The sequence below is a fragment of the Pseudophryne corroboree genome, chromosome 1 (genome assembly GCF_028390025.1).
Source record: "Pseudophryne corroboree isolate aPseCor3 chromosome 1, aPseCor3.hap2, whole genome shotgun sequence".
In the NCBI taxonomy this organism is placed as follows: Eukaryota; Metazoa; Chordata; class Amphibia; order Anura; family Myobatrachidae; genus Pseudophryne; species Pseudophryne corroboree.
In genome coordinates, this window is record NC_086444.1 from 519,859,458 (window position 1) to 519,878,523 (window position 19,066).

The 19,066-nt window shown below is 45.7% G+C and overlaps 1 protein-coding gene across 1 annotated transcript in view; it reads right to left on the bottom strand.

The window, feature by feature from the left end:
• LOC134998387 (uncharacterized) overlaps positions 1-19,066 on the bottom strand; it is a 61,258-nt gene that overhangs the window by 7,074 nt on the left and 35,118 nt on the right. The window contains exon 2 of the mRNA XM_063951362.1: positions 17,012-17,075. Coding sequence (XP_063807432.1) covers positions 17,012-17,075 — 64 coding nt within the window. The remainder of the gene's footprint in view (positions 1-17,011; positions 17,076-19,066) is intronic.

Sequence of the window (19,066 nt, forward strand, 5' to 3'; positions counted from 1 at the left end):
TGAAGCACAATGGTTAAAGACGTGGCTGGAGATAAAGAACTGTGGACTGTGATTTGAAAGACAAGACTGTAGATGATGAACTGTGGAACTGTGGATGGTAGTTGAAAACGTGGCTGGAGACAAGGACTGTGGACTGTGGTTTGGAAAACGAGGCTTGAAGATAATAATCTGCAGGCTGTGGTCAGTGGTACAAAGGCGTGGCTGGTGAAGGAGATCTGTGGAGTGTGGCTTGAAAGACGAGGAAGAAGACCCGGGGCCGACTGTGCCCAAAGAGTCTTACTGGACCGGGTTTTCCAGGAGCGCTTCCACAGGCAGTAGCAGGCAAGAAACGGCAGGGCTGCAGTAGCAACAGAGAACCGACCAAGCAGGATCAGGGGGAACCAGAATACAGCAGGAATCCTGGGAGCACAGGCTAAAGCACCTACAACAGGGTTGTAACTTGAAGCACTGGCGGCCCTGTCCTAAACCAGCCCCCTTTTATAGGGAGAGCTTCCCCTGGATTGGCTGGAAGAAACAGGAAACAGGAACTATGCTTAAAACTTGGTCTCCAACATGGCGGCACCCAGTAATGCAGACCTTTTTGCAAAGCCACATTGCTCACTGCCCCTGGTCTCCAAGCAACGGTTCAGCAAGAGCGACCCGCTGTAGCGGCGTCCCGCCGCCACGAGCGGACCCCCTCACCGCCGCTACTGCTGCCCACGGATCCGGCGCAGCAGCCCACCTCAGCCGCTGCCCGCACAACACCAAGGAAGCCAGCCCCATATTAAATACTGTCAAATCGGAATCCTGACGGTTGGCATCCTGGCAGTCAGAATACTGATTCCAGAATCCCGATACTATACTTACCTTCACCTGTCGAGTTTCTAACCATTGGGATGCTGCGGTCGGTATTCTGACCGCCGGCATCCCGAACGCCAGCAAATCAAACCCAACCCATAAAATCACATCACTCTGGTTTCTTTCTACTATGCTGGATTGTAAATTGGGTCAGATTGGAAGGAGCCCATGGGCAGACCCTGGGTGGAGCCTACGGTGCCTCTCCACAGCACCGTAGGCTCCGGAATTGTGCCGGAGTCTACTGTGCATGTGCAGGTCTCCGAAAACATGACACCCTCTATGGTCCGGAGACAAATTTCGTACTGCGACCATTTTGGGTATGATTTTTGCCACTGCTGCTGTGACAGCAGCGACTGCAGCGAGCGTCACGGGACTCTGGAAAGGTAAATATTAAAACAACATGGGTGCAATGTGTGCGGTATGGGCCCCCCTGGACCCAGAGGTCCGAATGCATTGCACACATTGCACCCATGATAGAAACACCAATGCCTGGCCCCAAGGCCTGATTAAGGTCTACATAGGCCTGGGGCTGAAAATGATCAAGGGCCTATTGTGAGAAGTTGAGGAGATGTGGCTAATGTTGTGTTGGCGTGGGCAGTAATATATGGGTGTTTACACGCCCTACAATATAACCCCAATATCTCCCAAAATACGTAAAAGTAGAAAAACAGCATAGCTTCTTCAGGAAACTAGAAATATAATTTAAATTCTTATTATTTATGGCAACTATGTGACCAGCTGGGCAGTTAATCTTCATCATGCTATCATGGTGATGGGTCTATTTTTATCTTGGGCTTGGAGCTGTAGCTCCATCCGCCCCATTGTTAATCTGGCCCCACTACCTGATGGCCCACCCCCTCCTCTAGGTAACAGGTTCCAGACTGCACTTGAAACACACATTATACATGTTACCAGGGATGGACTGCTCTTCGGCCCTGGCATTTATGCGCGCACACACACTAGAGGCACGAGCATGTCACAGACACAGACACTGCTCATGGTGGAGTGCTGCGAGTCACGGGGGTGTGGATTCGCGGCACATCTCCATCTTTTGCAGACAAGCATGACAGGTGAGTGGGCAGGCAAAATAGAGAGCCGGAAGCTACACTACACATGGCCATCCCAGCTCTATGTGTAGCTGGACCAGCCCAACTGGCCATCGCCCCTTCTGACATTTGCTAGAAGTGCCAGATGTCCAGTCCGGCCCAGGTTGCAGGCAGCTAGACAGTACCTATCTGACATCACAATGTGTGACACCTACCAAGGTAAGTATCATGGAAGTCTGATAGGAATGTTATTAATGTCAGTTCACAACACAATGCAATCCAAGGTTGATTACTCTCTGACATTAACTTTACAATTTCGTTGTAGGAATTTATTTAACTGGATCGCTTTGATGAAACTCTCTCTCTTTTGCCGTGAACTCAATAAAAAGTTTCACATTTGATAATAACTATGAACAGAGCATGCACATCTACAAAGCAGAAAAGTTAATTTCAATATATAACAACTTATCACACTAAACTGCAAACCAGAAACAATTACATTTAAGTAAGTCAACAGTTGAGGCCCCGTATTACCACTGCCGTTTTTATATTGCTATATATAAAGATTTACGTGCACTTAAAAGGTCTACTTCCTGAAGAAGGGGTGAGTTGTGAAGTGAATAGAACAAACAAGCAATTAAGGACTATTGACTACAGCTAATTCTGATTGCCAAAGCAGTTTTGAAGATTTTGCCCTTTCTGTAGTGTCAAAGTCAGAAAAATATCACGCTGCACATTGCCATATATGCACCTCATGCGTGTGCCTGCTGCACGTGCATGAGCCCTCCCGTGCGTGCATATACTCGCAGTCGCGTGCACTCGCAGGCGCACGGTATGTGCATTTACGGTAGAGTTTGTGTGCGTCTAGCGGGCGACTCAATCGTTACATATTTTAGTCATATAATGTATTTTGTAGATTATGGTCCCGTTGATAGAATCTGAAAGTTTAGTTAATGTAGCATGTTCAGAGACAAAGAGATCCCTCTTTGTTTGATACGAAGGGTCAGACAGGGGTTACACAGTGGTGTTTAGTATCCATCGGAAGGGTATATAATTAGCAATATTCCGGTGTTGGTTAGAAACGGATTAATCGCTCGTGCGTATAGTTATGACTATAAGAAGTTTATGGACATTTACTATATTTGCAGTTTATTACCCATGCGGCGGGAAACCTGAGTTTCCCTCCCACTTGAGCAGTTTGAAATAGTCACAGCCCACCTGTATGACCCAACCTATGACCTTTTGTTATAATGCGGAGACGGATTCCTGTGTCCAATGAACAATAAGAATGTAGGGACCATTGTACTGTACTGTGTGTAAGTGTATATAAAGACAAGCCGACCTGGGCCAGCTCCATTCTACTCTTCTCAACGGTTCTCATCACTGATAATCGGGAGCTGGATATCCAGAAAGGCGCTTGCGATTGTTTCCCCTTGTGCGTAAGTTCTCTGCAGCCATTTTACCTCCTATTTGTTGTAAGCCATTCTCTCTCTCCTTCCCCTTAAATGTAATAGTGTTGCTATTGTATTTTAACGTGTAGTAATTCTGTTAGATATTTATGTTAGCCTGGTAGTGTATAAACTGTACTGTATATTCTTTTGCAATTGAACGTTCATTCTCTCTCTTAAAGGTGTTAGAACCTTAGACCGGTATTTGAGTGTTTATTATATTTCTAAGGGTTCTCTGAGCGTCTCAGTCGCTCATACAGCTTTTAAACTAACAAGGTTACATTGCGTTGCATCTACACATTATCACTGCATAAAGGTTTACAGTATAAGTACATTCTTTGAGGTATATTTATTAACGTTTAATTCTGTGAGCGTCAGCGCCGCTTGTGATCTCCTCGTGGTCTCAAGCGTCCGCTACGCTGGTAGCGTATCATTACGGTAATCGGCAGCCTATGGTGTGCTTGATACATAAAAGATAAAAAAGTAATATTTAAGGGAATAGTTGTAAAGGCACGCACACAGTCTCGCCTAGAAATAGAAGGGAGATTTGGGTGGTGTCCAGTGAATGATTACAGTTAAAGATCATTTACATTGATAAACGTGTAGTGTGTTACTGTGGACGTACTTGGTCTGTGTACACGTGTCCTTACAAGGGCAGGGCGTACGCAACGCAAGGGTCGACGCACGGAGCATATATTACGCAACGGAGCGTACGGATACGCCCACATAATACAAACCGCACGATAGTATTGTTTTAGTAGGCGATAAGGAAGTAACGCGATAATAACGCAAATCTATCTCAAATCCAAAAAAAAAGTTAAAGTTAAAAGAAAAACCTTCTCTGTTGCAATTCTTCTGGGTTAGGCTAATACCGAATGAAAGGAATTCTGTACAGAAATAAGAGTGTTCGAATGTAAGAGTGTGTATATATAAGATTTCTCTCCTTTTACGGACGTGGGAACCATAGGCCATTAGAAAGAGGTACACCAGCGAGAGTGATAGCGTGGGGTGGCTTGGGAGGCGTCCCTTGTTAGTCTCGACATATTATGAGCAGTAGAGTCTGCTGTACATAACAGACCAGGAGGTCAAGGACCAGGAGGTTCAGGTACAGCAGACTAGAAGTAGAGAGCACAACCGAAGAGGGTTGGTGCGAGACCCATATAGGCCAACAAAGCTCATTGCTGAAGGAATTCGCAGCCGAAATTTTCGATTCCACTGATCGTTCCGCACATAAGATTAGTTGCTTGTGTGCAGATACGATTGTACCGCATGTGATTGTGTGCATTAGCCTGTCTTGAATATTCATAAGAACGCGACTTGCACATTGTTAACGTGATTTGTGTAATTTTTTTATTTTAAGGGAAGTAGCCTGATCACTCAGGGACATTCCAACGACTGATACTTGCTGGGGAGGGTAACATACGCCCACACGCCCGAGCAAGTAGACGTTCATAGGTGCCCTAGGTTGGGTACGGAACCTCTGGGAACTTTGGTCGCCGTATTGGCCAGCGTGGGCGGAGTTAAGTGGGCGGACCTCGAGGCAAAACCCCCACCGCAGCCTTACCCCGGGCATCTTGGTTTTTGTAAGAGTTGCCGAAGACCCTGATTTGAAGTCAGAGGTAGTGAAAGCAGCACCTGCAAAGATGGGGGCCAGTTGTTCAGGTAAGGGGCGATCAACCGAGGTTCAGGTTGATTTGGTAAACCGACCAATCGGGTCGGCAAGGTATATCATGTGTGAGAAATATGGTCATCACACAGAGATGTTGTGCAATGAATGGGAAAGGATGACTGTGCATGACGGGGAGAAGTTTCCCCGGGTAGGTAGTTTTAACCCAGAAGTATTACAGAATTTAAGGAGAAGAGTTTGCCTGATTAAATCTTCAAAAAGGCGTATTAGACATTATGACTATTTAACATTGTGGCAACAGGAAGGTGAAATACAAAGGGGGTTGGCGCAAGCCACTGGATCTAACCCTATCAGGAAACTGATAGCCACTGCACCCCCACCACCATACATACCTGGAGAGAAATTGGTTGCAGAGAATGGCACACAGGGTTATGATAAATGTATAGAAGTTAAAGATAATGTAACCAAAGTAATTAATGCTAAAACTAATCCGTGCAAGTTGTACCCTGTTTTGAACTCTCCCCAGGATTGTGACCAAGAGTATGAGCCCACAACAATATCAGCACTCTCCCTAGCAGCCACCATAGCAGAAACAACCGTGGGCACGACCCAACCCGTAAGATTAGTATCAAAGGCCCCTAGCGGAGGGACAGGTGAGGTCGTATCGACTGGTAAGTACGGCACCATACACTATGCTGAAACCATTTCACCACATGTTGTAGAATCTACTCAGAATGATGTTGTGGGACTTAATCCAGTTAGGGTAATAGCAGTGCCAAATGGGAAAACTGACACTTCAGGAGCAACTCCTGTCAGGAACATCGCCATGCACTTTCCCTTTTCCCGAGCAGAATTAAGATCAATGATGTCTGAATTCCCTGATCCTAGGAAAGATTTAGTTGCATGTCAAAAGTATATTAGAGAGCTAGGAAATTCTGCAGAGCCAAATAACAAAGACTGGAGGACAGTTTTGAGGGCATGTTTACCCCCCAATGTTGATTCGTTAAAGTTTATCGCTGATTGCAAGTTAGATGAGGAAGTACCACTAACAGACGAGTATAATCAGGATAATGTAAAGAGAATCAACTTACAGTTAGGAGTATATTTTCCTGCAGTAGTAAAGTGGAATAAAATCTTTACAATAAAACAAAAAGAAGGTGAATCCACACCAGAGTATTTTCACCGGGCTCTGCAGGATATGGCTAGGTACACTGGTATAGATGACATTAAAACTAATGTACACCACAGGGAAGTAGCTGTCTCTGTATTAATGGATGGGTTAAAAGAGGTTTTAAGGAATAGAATACAAACCACTAGGCCTGATTGGAGAGGTATGTCGGTGGATGCATTGGGAGAGGCTGCTGCTGGGCATGATCGGAACATCATCAGACACAGGGAGTCACAGAGTGATAAGTTAATGGCTGTGAGCATACAGGCCCTTACTACCAGGCCACCTCAGCCCAGAACTGTGACCCCTGTGGGTAAGTCAAGAGGTATAAAATGTTATTGTTGCCATAGAGAGGGACACATGGCACGTGATTGTAAAACAAGACAAATACAAAATTCATATCAACCCCCTAGACAACGACCTGATACGAGACATTGGGATCAAGGACCGCAGAAGCAGAGCTATGAGCCACATGCAGGGGAAACAAAAAGGTATCCCCCAAGAAGAGACTGGCAAATCTCTGATAGTTCCCATCTACCCCCACCACAAGTAATTGCTGCCAGTGCGATTCAGGGAGGTCACCATACCCAATAGGGGTGTGGCCATACCTGTAATCTGCAGCCAGTGAAATTAATTGCGAGTCTTGGAAGTGAACCCGAGGTCACAATTGATGTAGCTGGTAAACCATTAAATTTCCTTGTAGATACGGGGGCGGCCAAATCAGTGATAAATTCTACAGTGGGCATGAGAACCACTGGTAAGACAATTCCAGCCATGGGAGTAACGGGAGTAGTACAGCACTACCCTGTTAGCAAACCATCAGAGATTACAATAGGGCCGTTGCATACCAAGCATTCCTTTTTGCTGGCTGCATCGGCACCGACTAATCTCCTGGGAAGAGATTTATTGTGTAAAATGGGGTGCGTCATATATTGTACTCCTGAAGGTGTATTCCTAGACATACCTGAGAACCACGCTCAGGAAGTACAAGATATGCTAGACTCCCCATCAAAATTAATGTCACATACTGTTATGATAAATAGGAGTCCATCCCAGGTAGAAGAAATGACATCCCAAATACCAGAGTCACTTTGGACTAAAGATGGACAAGACACTGGATTAATGGCAAACGTAGCTCCAGTAGTTGTGCAAGTAAAAGATGGTAGGATAGCTCCAAAAATCCCACAATACCCTCTGAAGCCAGAGGTGGAGTTAGGAGTGTACCCCGTAATAGAGCGCTTGCTACAACAGGGCATTCTGGTAAGAACATCCAGCACTGCCAATAGTCCCATCTTCCCTGTTAAAAAGAGTGGGGGGAGGGGTTACAGGCTAGTGCAGGATCTAAGGGGGATTAACAAAATAGTTGAGAGTCAGTTCCCCGTTGTGCCAAATCCAGCTGTCATCCTTATGCAAATCCCTCCCACTGCGAAATTTTTCACTGTAATTGACCTCTGCTCCGCCTTCTTCTCGGTACCTCTGCACCCTGACAGCCAATATTTGTTTGCTTTCACATACAGAGGAGTTCAGTACACCTGGACTCGCTTACCACAAGGTTTCATTGACAGTCCAAGTATTTTCTCACAAGCCTTACATGATTGTTTACAGTCTTTTCAACCTGAGAGTGGATCAATATTAATACAGTATGTAGACGATCTACTTCTGTGTTCTGATTCACTCGAATCGTCCCTGAGAGATACGAAACAACTCCTGATTCATCTCTCAGAAACCGGACACAAGGTTTCAAAAGATACGTTGCAATTATGCCAGACTAAGGTAAAATATTTGGGACACTGTCTGACACAAGGACTGAGACACCTGACCGCTGATAGAATTCAAGCAATTCGAGACATGACTCTGCCACAAACCCAGCAACAGATCAGAACGTTTTTAGTAATGTGTGGGTATTGCCGTAACTGGATCCCAGGTTTTTCCATACTAGCATTACCTTTACAGGAGATGGTCTCATCAAACAAACCTGATCGGATTTCGCATACAGACGAATCTGAGATGGCATTTGAGAGACTTAAACAGTGCCTAACGCAGGCACCAGCATTAGGTATGCCAGACTATGGGAAACCCTTTGAGCTGTACGGAACAGAAAGTGCTGGTTGCGCGGCAGGCGTCCTAACCCAAAAGCACGGTGATGCCAGCAGGCCAGTAGCATACTACAGCGCTCAGCTAGACACGGTAGCGCGATCCCTCCCCACATGCTTGCGAAGTGTTGCTGCGATAGCATTGCTAGTAACAAAAAGTGAAGATGTAGTGCTAGGACACAACCTCACAATCCACACGCCACATGCAGTGTCAGCCTTGCTAAATTCTGCCCAAACCAGACACGTCTCATCAGCGCAGTTTACAAGATGGGAATTGGCATTGATGGCCCCCGTAAACATCACCATAAAGAGATGCAGCGCATTAAATCCTGCAACGTATCTCCCAGGTGTGCCTGGACAGGCACAAAGGGTGGAGGATGAGAGTAATGGTGAAGGAGGATTTAGCACAGGAAAAGACATGCATGATTGTATGGAATATTTGACCCAAAATTTCACGGCAAGGCCTGACATCAGTGACAACCCACTAGAAGATGTAGATTTTACTTTCTACACTGACGGTAGTTGTCACAGACAGACGGACTCGGGAGACTTGTGTACTGGATACGCAGTCGTAGATGACCAAGGCACCATAGAAGCAGAACCGCTAGGCCCACCTCACTCAGCCCAGGTTGCTGAACTGGTTGCCCTAACCAGAGCATGTGAATTTGCTAAGGGAAAGTCAGCCAATATCTATACCGATTCTAGATACGCCTTCGGGGTAGTCCATGATTTCGGAGCCCTATGGTGCCTCAGAAATTTCATGACGGCAGCTGGTACACCGGTAGCGCATGCAGCTCACATCAAAAGGCTTCTAACAGCGATACAGGAACCCGACAGAGTGGCTGTTATCAAGTGTAAAGCACATACATATAGCCAAGACCCGGTATCACTTGGTAACAGCCGAGCAGACGAAGCTGCTAAGTTAGCAGCTGGTACCCCCATACAGACAGACATCACACAACTGATGGTATTTAATACTGTTAACACAAAGAAATTGTGTGAAATGCAAAATTTGTGTTCCCCACAGGAAAAGGCAGTTTGGAGGTTAAAAGGATATGGCCAGGAGTCCTCAGGACTCTGGACAGATGGACAGGGTAAACCAGTGGCACCAAGAGCATACCTTCCAAGTCTAGCAGAAGCAGCACACGGGCTGACTCATCTGGGCAAAGAAGGGATGTGTAAGCTAGTAAGAGCTTATTGGTGCGCCCCAGGATTTTCTTCCCATGCAGGTAAGAGAGCAATGACATGCCTCACCTGCTTGAGGAAGAATATCGGGAAAGCAATACCAACAGAACCATCTCATATCCCACCAACAGACGGCCCTTTTCAAGTAATACAGATTGATTTCATACAATTACCCCCATGTCGAAATTTGAAGTATGAACTAGATTGTATAGATGTGTTTTCAAATTGGGTCGAAGCATTTCCTGCGGCCACAAATACCGCTATGTTTATTGCTAAGAAAATTGTGCAGGAATTTGTGTGTAGATACGGTATCCCTAGAATAACTGAAAGTGATAGGGGTACCCATTTTACAGGTGATGTCTTTCAAGGAATGTGTAAGTTGATGGGAATTAATAGTAAGCTGCACACTCCGTACCGCCCCCAGGCGAGTGCGAAGGTAGAAAGAGTGAACAGCACTATTAAAAATAAATTGAGCAAAGTTATGGCAGAAACAGGATTGACATGGCCAGAAGCTTTACCCATTGTACTATACAGCATCAGAACCACTCCCAGGTCCCCTCTTAATCTGTCCCCCTTTGAAATTCTGTTTGGTCGACAACCGCATGTTATGATTAACCCTCAGGATGATTTGAAGTGTAACAATGAAGTGACTGTAAAGTTCTTGGTTAAGATGAGTAAACAGCTAAGGAATCAGAATGATAATTTGAAGTTGGTGATTCCTGATCTGCCAGATAGTAATTGTCATGACATTGAACCTGGGGATTATGTAATGATACGGAATTTTCTACGCTCAGGTTGCCTCATTGACAGATGGGAAGGACCATACCAAGTCTTATTGATTAGCACAACAGCATTGAAGGTTGCCGAGAGAGAGACTTGGGTTCATTCGTCCCATTGTAAGAAGGTTGCTGATCCAGAGAGGTCTCGTGATAAAGAACAGACGGTAGAGGAAGTTGTATCACTGGAGTGTCTGTTTCAGGAAGATTGAGACGGCACCTGAGCATTGAGAATAATAAGATCGGAGGCAGTTGTCGATCCCCTGTTCCCTTTTATTGTTTTTCTCCACCTCCCATCCCATCTCCCTCAATTATTTCTTTCCCCCTTCTCATTTTTCTCCATTTCCTCCTATAAGATGGACTTGCCCCAAGAGACTGTGATCCGGATTTTCCTGTTGACCATGATGTTGACCAGAGCAGTCTGTTCCGGCGAGAGTACCATGGAGGTCGAGAGAGGTTCTGGAATGGGTTCTGATGACAGAGATGGAGGCGTAGATTTCCAAGAACAACATAATCACCAAGCAAAGGCGAGTATCAGAAAACGATCTGGTAGCATTGACCATAGAAGGAACTGTGAAGGATTGTTAGCTGAAGAAAATTGCATCTGTAGGCATTGTGATAACTTAGTTGAGGATGGGTGCATCAAGAAATGTCAGTCCAATTTTAACATTAACATGGACCGGCATCCATTGGGTGACTATCACTCATTAGTGGGTAAGGTGTTAAACCAAACAGACTGCTGGGTATGCTCTCAAGTACCTCAAGGTCACAGCAAGTCAGGACTAGTACCATTTCCTTTAACGATAGGGGAGGTACTTGAGTTAAGTGGTGGGAGGCCGGTGGACAAGAGGTTTAACATCTCTAGTCCTCCTAGTTTGAAGCTCCACCAATACCATGTGGATAGGTCCTTAGTGTGTTTTAACATTTCCAATCCCCGAAAGCCGGGAAATTGGGAAGTGTCATGGAATAACAAAACCATGACCTTTTCATATAGAGCCGATAGAATGCCTACAGATACAGAGCTTATACGCCACATAGCCGATAGTGGAAAATATTTCCGATATAGGTATACCCTAGGAAGTAGGACCATGAGAGTTGGAGAAGTATCACCAGGATACTGTGCACATATCATACAACCAGATACGTGTACTAGACAGATGGGAGAATTAGGGTTAGGAGGGTTCACATGGAAGATGTGTAACATGGTTCTAACATATTCAGTCCCATATGTTCTCCCCGATGATGCATATTTCATATGCGGGAGAAAGGCGTATAAGTGGCTTGCCCCAAACTCAGAGGGATTGTGTTATATTGGAAAAGTATTGCCTGAGGTAATGACTGTATCACATACCAAAATGAAAGATATTCACCGCAGTGCCCAAGCTCCTTATACTCACACTCATTACGAGCACATCGTTAAACGGCACTTGATAGAAAGAACAGAGCATCCGGCCTCTGACCTGATCCATGAATCCACCGGGATTCAATTCCTAATCGCGTTAGATATCACTCGTTCCGCCAGAGGAGTGATAAATTATAAATATATATCTGCGCTTGCAAATTTATTAGACAATATCACTGAAATGTATGATGACACATTCAGGTATACTGGGAGAGAGTTACAAGCCTACAAAACAGAACTGGTTCAGCATAGGATGATTCTCAATTATCTCACGGCTGTGACAGGCGGGTATTGTGTTACCCTAGCGACTCAGTATGGAATAAAGTGCTGCACGTATATCACAAACAGCACTGAGGACCCAGCCGAGGTCATAGACCAAAAGATGGATGACATTTTGCAATTAAAATGGGAGTTCCGAAGGAAACACAATCTCACCCTTACTGCTGTGGGTAATGAGCTGACCGGTTGGGTGTCATGGTTGAACCCATGAAATTGGTTCTCTGGTTTAGGAGAATGGGCTCAAGGAATTATAATGGATGTAGGTAAATTTCTTTTGTGTATTCTGGGTGTCATCATATTGGTCGGTCTGATATTTAGATGCGTTCGGGTTTTAACAAAGTGTAAACGTAGCGCCCGAGTGATGAGTTTGAGAAGTGAAGATACTGTAATAACAACGACTGATTTGATTTACGACCCAACCATTGAGACAATGTTGTGATGAAAATGTGATTCCACGGTCCGTTTCTTTCACCCGTTTTCTCCTTTGTTTTCCTCCAAGGTAAAAAGACATCCGCTTGGAAGAAGAATTTGACAACCTTTTACACAGACCATTGATGGACAATGCCATAGACCCCCAATATCCCTAGCGATTTTAAAATTTTACGATAGCCCAACACTTTTGTAAGTCTATGGACATTGAGAAAGCTTTTTGCTCAAGCAATTATAGCAAAAGCATCGGGAGACTACAGTCAACATGTACATCAAGACAAGACACCAGACAAGACACCAGACAAGACTTCAATCAACAAATGTATATTAAACTCACATAGTTTATGACTGCATTTACCATAATTGCTCCTTATCTTCATCTCTACAACCTTCAGGTAATGACACACATAGTCGATAGGGAATATAGGCACAGATATCAGCACCCACATATCCCCCCCATTCATGTATCATCAACTAAAATGTGCTCCCCCATTTTGTTGCAACCAAAAGCCGAAAAGAGCTCGGTAAAGTTTGACAGCCCATCCACAGACCCGTACCACGGGATAAGAAGGAATTCAAATGTATACTTCGCAATACCTCGAAGCTTGATTTAAAACACGTTCGGCACGATGATACATGACCCCTCAAACATGGACTTATACATACATGCTTCTACTATCTCACTAGGTCATACCTTTTTTCCACCTTCTTCTCTTCTCCCTTACCCAATCATAGAAATGTATTATACATGACATATATTTTTCTCTTTTTGAACTGTTTTAGGAAGTGGCAGTTATTGGTGACTGCCAAAGGGTGGACTGTCAAAGTCAGAAAAATATCACGCTGCACATTGCCATATATGCACCTCATGCGTGTGCCCGCTGCACGTGCATGAGCCCTCCCGTGCGTGCATATACTCGCAGTCGCGTGCACTCGCAGGCGCACGGTATGTGCATTTACGGTAGAGTTTGTGTGCATCTAGCGGGCAACTCAATCGTTACATATTTTAGTCATATAATGTATTTTGTAGATTATGGTCCCGTTGATAGAATCTGAAAGTTTAGTTAATGTAGCATGTTCAGAGTCAAAGAGATCCCTCTTTGTTTGATACGAAGGGTCAGACAGGGGTTACACAGTGGTGTTTAGTATCCATCGGAAGGGTATATAATTAGCAATATTCCGGTGTTGGTTAGAAACGGATTAATCGCTCGTGCGTATAGTTATGACTATAAGAAGTTTATGGACATTTACTATATTTGCAGTTTATTACCCATGCGGCGGGAAACCTGAGTTTCCCTCCCACTTGAGGAGTTTGAAATAGTCACAGCCCACCTGTATGAACCAACCTATGACCTTTCGTTATAATGCGGAGACGGATTCCTGTGTCCAATGAACAATAAGAATGTAGGGACCATTGTACTGTACTGTGTGTAAGTGTATATAAAGACAAGCCGACCTGGGCCAGCTCCACTCTACTCTTCTCAACGGTTCTCAGCACTGATAATCGGGAGCTGGATATCCAGAAAGGCGCTTGCGATTGTTTCCCCTTGTGCGTAAGTTCTCTGCAGCCATTTTACCTCCTATTTGTTGTAAGCCATTCTCTCTCTCCTTCCCCTTAAATGTAATAGTGTTGCTATTGTATTTTAACGTGTAGTAATTCTGTTAGATATTTATGTTAACCTGGTAGTGTATAAACTGTACTGTATATTCTTTTGCAATTGAACGTTCATTCTCTCTCTTAAAGGTGTTAGAACCTTAGACCGGTATTTGAGTGTTTATTATATTTCTAAGGGTTCTCTGAGCGTCTCAGTCGCTCATACAGCTTTTAAACTAACAAGGTTACATTGCGTTGCATCTACACATTATCACTGCATAAAGGTTTACAGTATAAGTACATTCTTTGAGGTATATTTATTAAGGTTTAATTCTGTGAGCGTCAGCGCCGCTTGTGATCTCCTCGTGGTCTCGAGCGTCCGCTACGCTGGTAGCGTATCATTACGGTAATCGGCAGCCTATGGTGTGCTTGATACCAACAGCGTATTCTCGCGAGCGTTTGTGTCCCTCGAGCGGCTCGCTCCCGATACAGCGTCCGCTACGCTAAGGGTGTACCCTTACGGTACCTCGTGCGCCAATTGCGTACTGTGTCTCTTAACCTTTTATAGTGTTTAATATAGGGTAAATCTGTAGGCTTTATCAGTAGACAGTCAGTTTACAATGTTACAATTCTCCTTTATTTGAGCAGCAGCCATAACGCTAATACCGCTTTCACATCACAAAGGTGGGACGTGTGTGGTGGCGTGTGTGGAGGCAGCAGAGGTTAAAGTGAGCCGGAACTGCTCTTCATCTGTTCCGTCTGGAACCGGAATGCAGTTCCGCCTCCTCCGGCTCACCTAACCCAGGGAAATGCCGGGCGCCCGCTGAGACTGTGTTACACAGTCTCAGCGGATGCCAGGCAAATTCCGGTGCAGGAGCTCACTGCTGAGCTCCGGCTTCTGAGTCCCGCAGAGTGCACTATGGGAGAGACATCATGATATCTCTCCCATAGTTCCGAGGAGTGGGCACCAGGCGGAGGTCAGCAGCGGTCCAGAAGCTGGAGCGGGGCTGTTGAGTATTGTGTTTATTGTGTGTGTGTGTGTGTGTGTGTGTGTATATATGCGGTGCTGCTGGGGGGGGTGACCAACTGGGGCATATCTAGGGGGGGCAAACCAGCTGGGGGCATATCTAGTGGGGGCAAACAAGCTGGGGGCATATCTAGTGGGAGCAAACCAGCTGGGGGCATATCTAGTGGATATCTAGTGGGGGCAAAACTACTGGGGGCATATCTACTAGGGGCATAACTACAGGGGGTATAACTACTGGGGGCATAACTACAGGGGGCATATCTACTGGGGGCATAACTACAGCAGGCATATCTACAGGGGGCATATCTACTGGGGGCATAACTACAGGGGACATAACTACTGGGGGGCATTACTACTAGGGGCAATACTACATGGGGGCATTGCATAGGGGCATTTAATAAGGGGCCTCACTCCTGGGGACATAAGGGGCACTACTAATGGGGGCACAGTATAAGGGGCACCAATACAGTGGGCTCTACATAAGGGGCACTACAACTGTGGGCACTACCACTACAGTGGGCATTGCATAAGGGGCTCTACTACTGAGGGCATTGTATAAGGGGCACTACTGCTGTGGGCATTATGTGTATTTTGGGTGCTACTGCCGTGGGCTTTATGTATAATGGGCACTAATGTGTGTCATACCAGGAATAAGGGACACTACTATGTGGTGTAATGTGAATAAACCTGTGCTACTGTGCCACGTAATTTGAATTGGGAATACTATTGGGTGACCATGCCCCTTTTGAGACCACACCCCTTTTTGCAGCAGGCATGCACAATCACTTTATTACACAACTTTGAGGGGTGGGGGGGTGAGTTCCACCAGCTCTCTAGGACTACTTTAAGCACTGGGAGGCAGCACCTGGAGATTAGATCATCTCCAATGGCCACCTGACCCTATAGCAGCACCTCTCCCTATAGAGTGAACGGGTCTGACAACCCGGGAAATTCTAACATACCCCTTTCACACCGCACCTCAACCCATGTCGACTTGGCAATATTCTGTGTTATTTGTGCGATAGAAAGAGGTATTAAGGATTTTATTGTCCTGGTGACTTAAGGATCTATTTGCTATGCTTGGATGGAGATAAAGTCACTGGAAATAAAGAACCAGCCAATAAGCTCCTGTCATGCCACCAACTGTGTTTGAAAAATGGCAGTTAGGAGCCAATTGGCTGGCACTTTATCTCCACTGACTTTATCTCCATCCAAGGCTTAGTAAATAGACCCCTAATTCCTGCAGTTTCTCAACTTTATATATCTACTGGCAATAGCCCATTGAAAGGTAACCTGATGGCTTCAAAACTTTGTTCCCTTACAGAAAGCTGTCACTGACATCCTTGCCTCTCTAGGCAGTAGCCTTTGGTAAGGGTGGCACTTGATATACCGGCAGTAGGGATCCCGGCACTCACCTAACCGACGCCGGATTCGCGACCACTGGTATACGACAAGTATTCGCTCTCTTGGGGTGTCCATGACACCCCTGGAGGGAGAATAAATAGCATGGCACGCATAGCGGACCACTGTGCCCGCAGAGTGGCTGCATAGCGAGCCTGCAAGGGGCTCTATTGCGCTCGTTATGCTGCCGGCATTCCAACGGTCAGGATCCCGGCGCCGGTATGCTGGGCGCCCAATCCCAAGCACCAGGGAAACGTACTACACCCTTTGATAATTGAGTTGCCAGATCTGGCTGTGCCTTTCAGTGGCGGATTGGCCATAGTGCTCACCAGGAAGATTCCTGGTAGGCCGACATGACTGTGGGGACTATTTTTTATGTTGTCATGTGATCACACCCCTGACGACAGGCAGCCCACCGCAGTACAATCCATTGTTCCCCATTCATTCTGTTTTTCCATCTCTGCTGTACAGCAACTCTGCCATCCAGTGACGCTGCCATGGTAGGTTATACCTCTTGTGCTGCCCATGTCAGGCCACTTCTACAAAACTTTACAGGGACACTCTTAGTTCCCAATCCGCCCCTGGTCACAGACACAACTGCAGCAAAAGACACAAGGAAGGACACAATTGCGTACAATCAGGCCCTATGTAAAGGGATCCCGCCCCCTCAACAGACCCCAAACCCTTATCAGACCGTACCTCCATTATCTTTGTTTCCATAAATTTTCCAGGTTCGTTTTCCATCCCAATCCGACCCTAGTGCCTTTAATCACTAGTCTATGGCTGCAGCTATCAGTTACTGGTAATCAGCTGCACTTTGCTGAGTGGACTCTCCGTTTCAAGTAGCCGGTTGCTAATTCAAGCTGTAACTATTTAGTTTACTTAAGCAGCTGACAGAGTCTAAGTTGCTCATGTTAGCAGCATCCAGTCACTTATGCAACTTAAAGCAGAAATTTCTGTACAGCTGTGATGAGTGCTGTAATAGTGGCTTGTGCAGTGTCACTTACTACACTCCTAGTGATCTGCTCAGCTACCTGGCTGCTCTGCCCCCGTTTAGCACTGCCTCCTTCACACAGCCAATGGAAGCCAAGGGGACACACAGGATGTGGGCATGATGATCAGGCGACTGATTCACTGGAATGAAATGCTGGGACCATGGAAAACACCCAGTAAGCTGCAATACATCTCTTTCCTCTCTCTCCATTCTCAAAATGGCTGCTCACTGCTCATTTCCAGGGGATGAGCTGCCTCACCACTCCCCTCTACATCCTCTCACCTAAGGTGGATGCAGACCCTCCAACATGACCCGCCCCACTAGGTACAAAATGCTCTGTTTCTGGACTTCCCTCTTAATTTATGATTTCCATCACCTGTGTTGAACTAGTTAAATGATAAGAAAGCTGTTTCTTCACAGGTGATGGCAATAAGAAATTAAGAGGGAAGTCCAGAAACAGAGCATTTTGTACCTAGTGGGGCGGGTCACGTTGGAGGGTATGTGGATGCTCCAACTGCCGCAGACTGTCACACTAGCCAGCATAAAGCAGCCTCTCTCTGGAGCAGCATGTGACCTCCAACTGTCACACCAGCCAGCACAAGCAATATTATATCCATCCAAGGCGGAGGATTATTGTACAGCCGCAGTGCATAGTTGGGGTATCACAAATGTATTCTGCTGTAACCAGCTAGTATGTACCTCTGTGACATCACAATGTATTCAGCTGCAGGCAGTTAGACATTACCTCTGTGACATCACAATTCATTCAGCTGTAGGAAGCTTGAATGTACCTTTGTGAGATCACAATGCATTCAGCTGCAGGCAACTAGACCGTACCTCTGTGACATCACAATGTATTCAGCTGTAGACAGCTCTAATGTACATCTGTGACATCAGTTCGACAGTTAGTCTGTGACATCACAATGTATTCTGCTGTTAGTAGCTAGAATGTACTTTTGTGACATCACAATCCATTCAACTGCAGGAAGATAGACAGTACCTCTGTGATATCACAATATATTCACCTGCAGGCAGCTAGACAGTACCTCTGTGATATCACAATATATTCACCTGCAGGCAGCTAGACAGTACCTCTGTGACATCACAATGTATTCAGCTGTAGGCAGCAAGAATATACCTTTATGGCATCAGTTAGTCCGTACAGGGGGGTACTCACGGAGCGATCGCTGCTTAAAATCTAAGCAATCTGACTAGATTGCTTAGATTTTAAGCATGATCTCTCCATGTGTACCCCACACAGCGATAGCGATACGCAGCTCCGCGCATCGCTATCGCTGGTGCTAGATTGGCCTGCATGCAGGCTCAATCTAGCAGGTCGCTCATTTCACCCACTGGGTGAAAGGAGCGCACCCCCGTCTCCCCCCGCACACTCAGCACACATCGCGCTGTGCTGAGTGGGGGAGAGATGTTTGCTGAGCGGTTTGCTCAGCACACATCTCTTCCCAAATTGGGCCGTGAATACGGCCCTTACCTCTGTGACATCACAATGTATTCAGCTGTAAGCAGCTAGAATTTACCTTTGTGGGATCAAAATGCATTCAGCTGCAGTCATCTAGACAGTACCTCTGTGACATCACAATGTGTTCTGCTGTAGGCAGCTAGAATTTACCTTTGTGGGATCAAAATGCATTCAGTATTCAAGGTTGAAAAGAGGCAAAATGCCCATCGCGTTCAACCTGTATATTGTATTAAGTTGAGTTGATTTTAATGTACCTGCTGAAGAATGTTTTATGACTAGT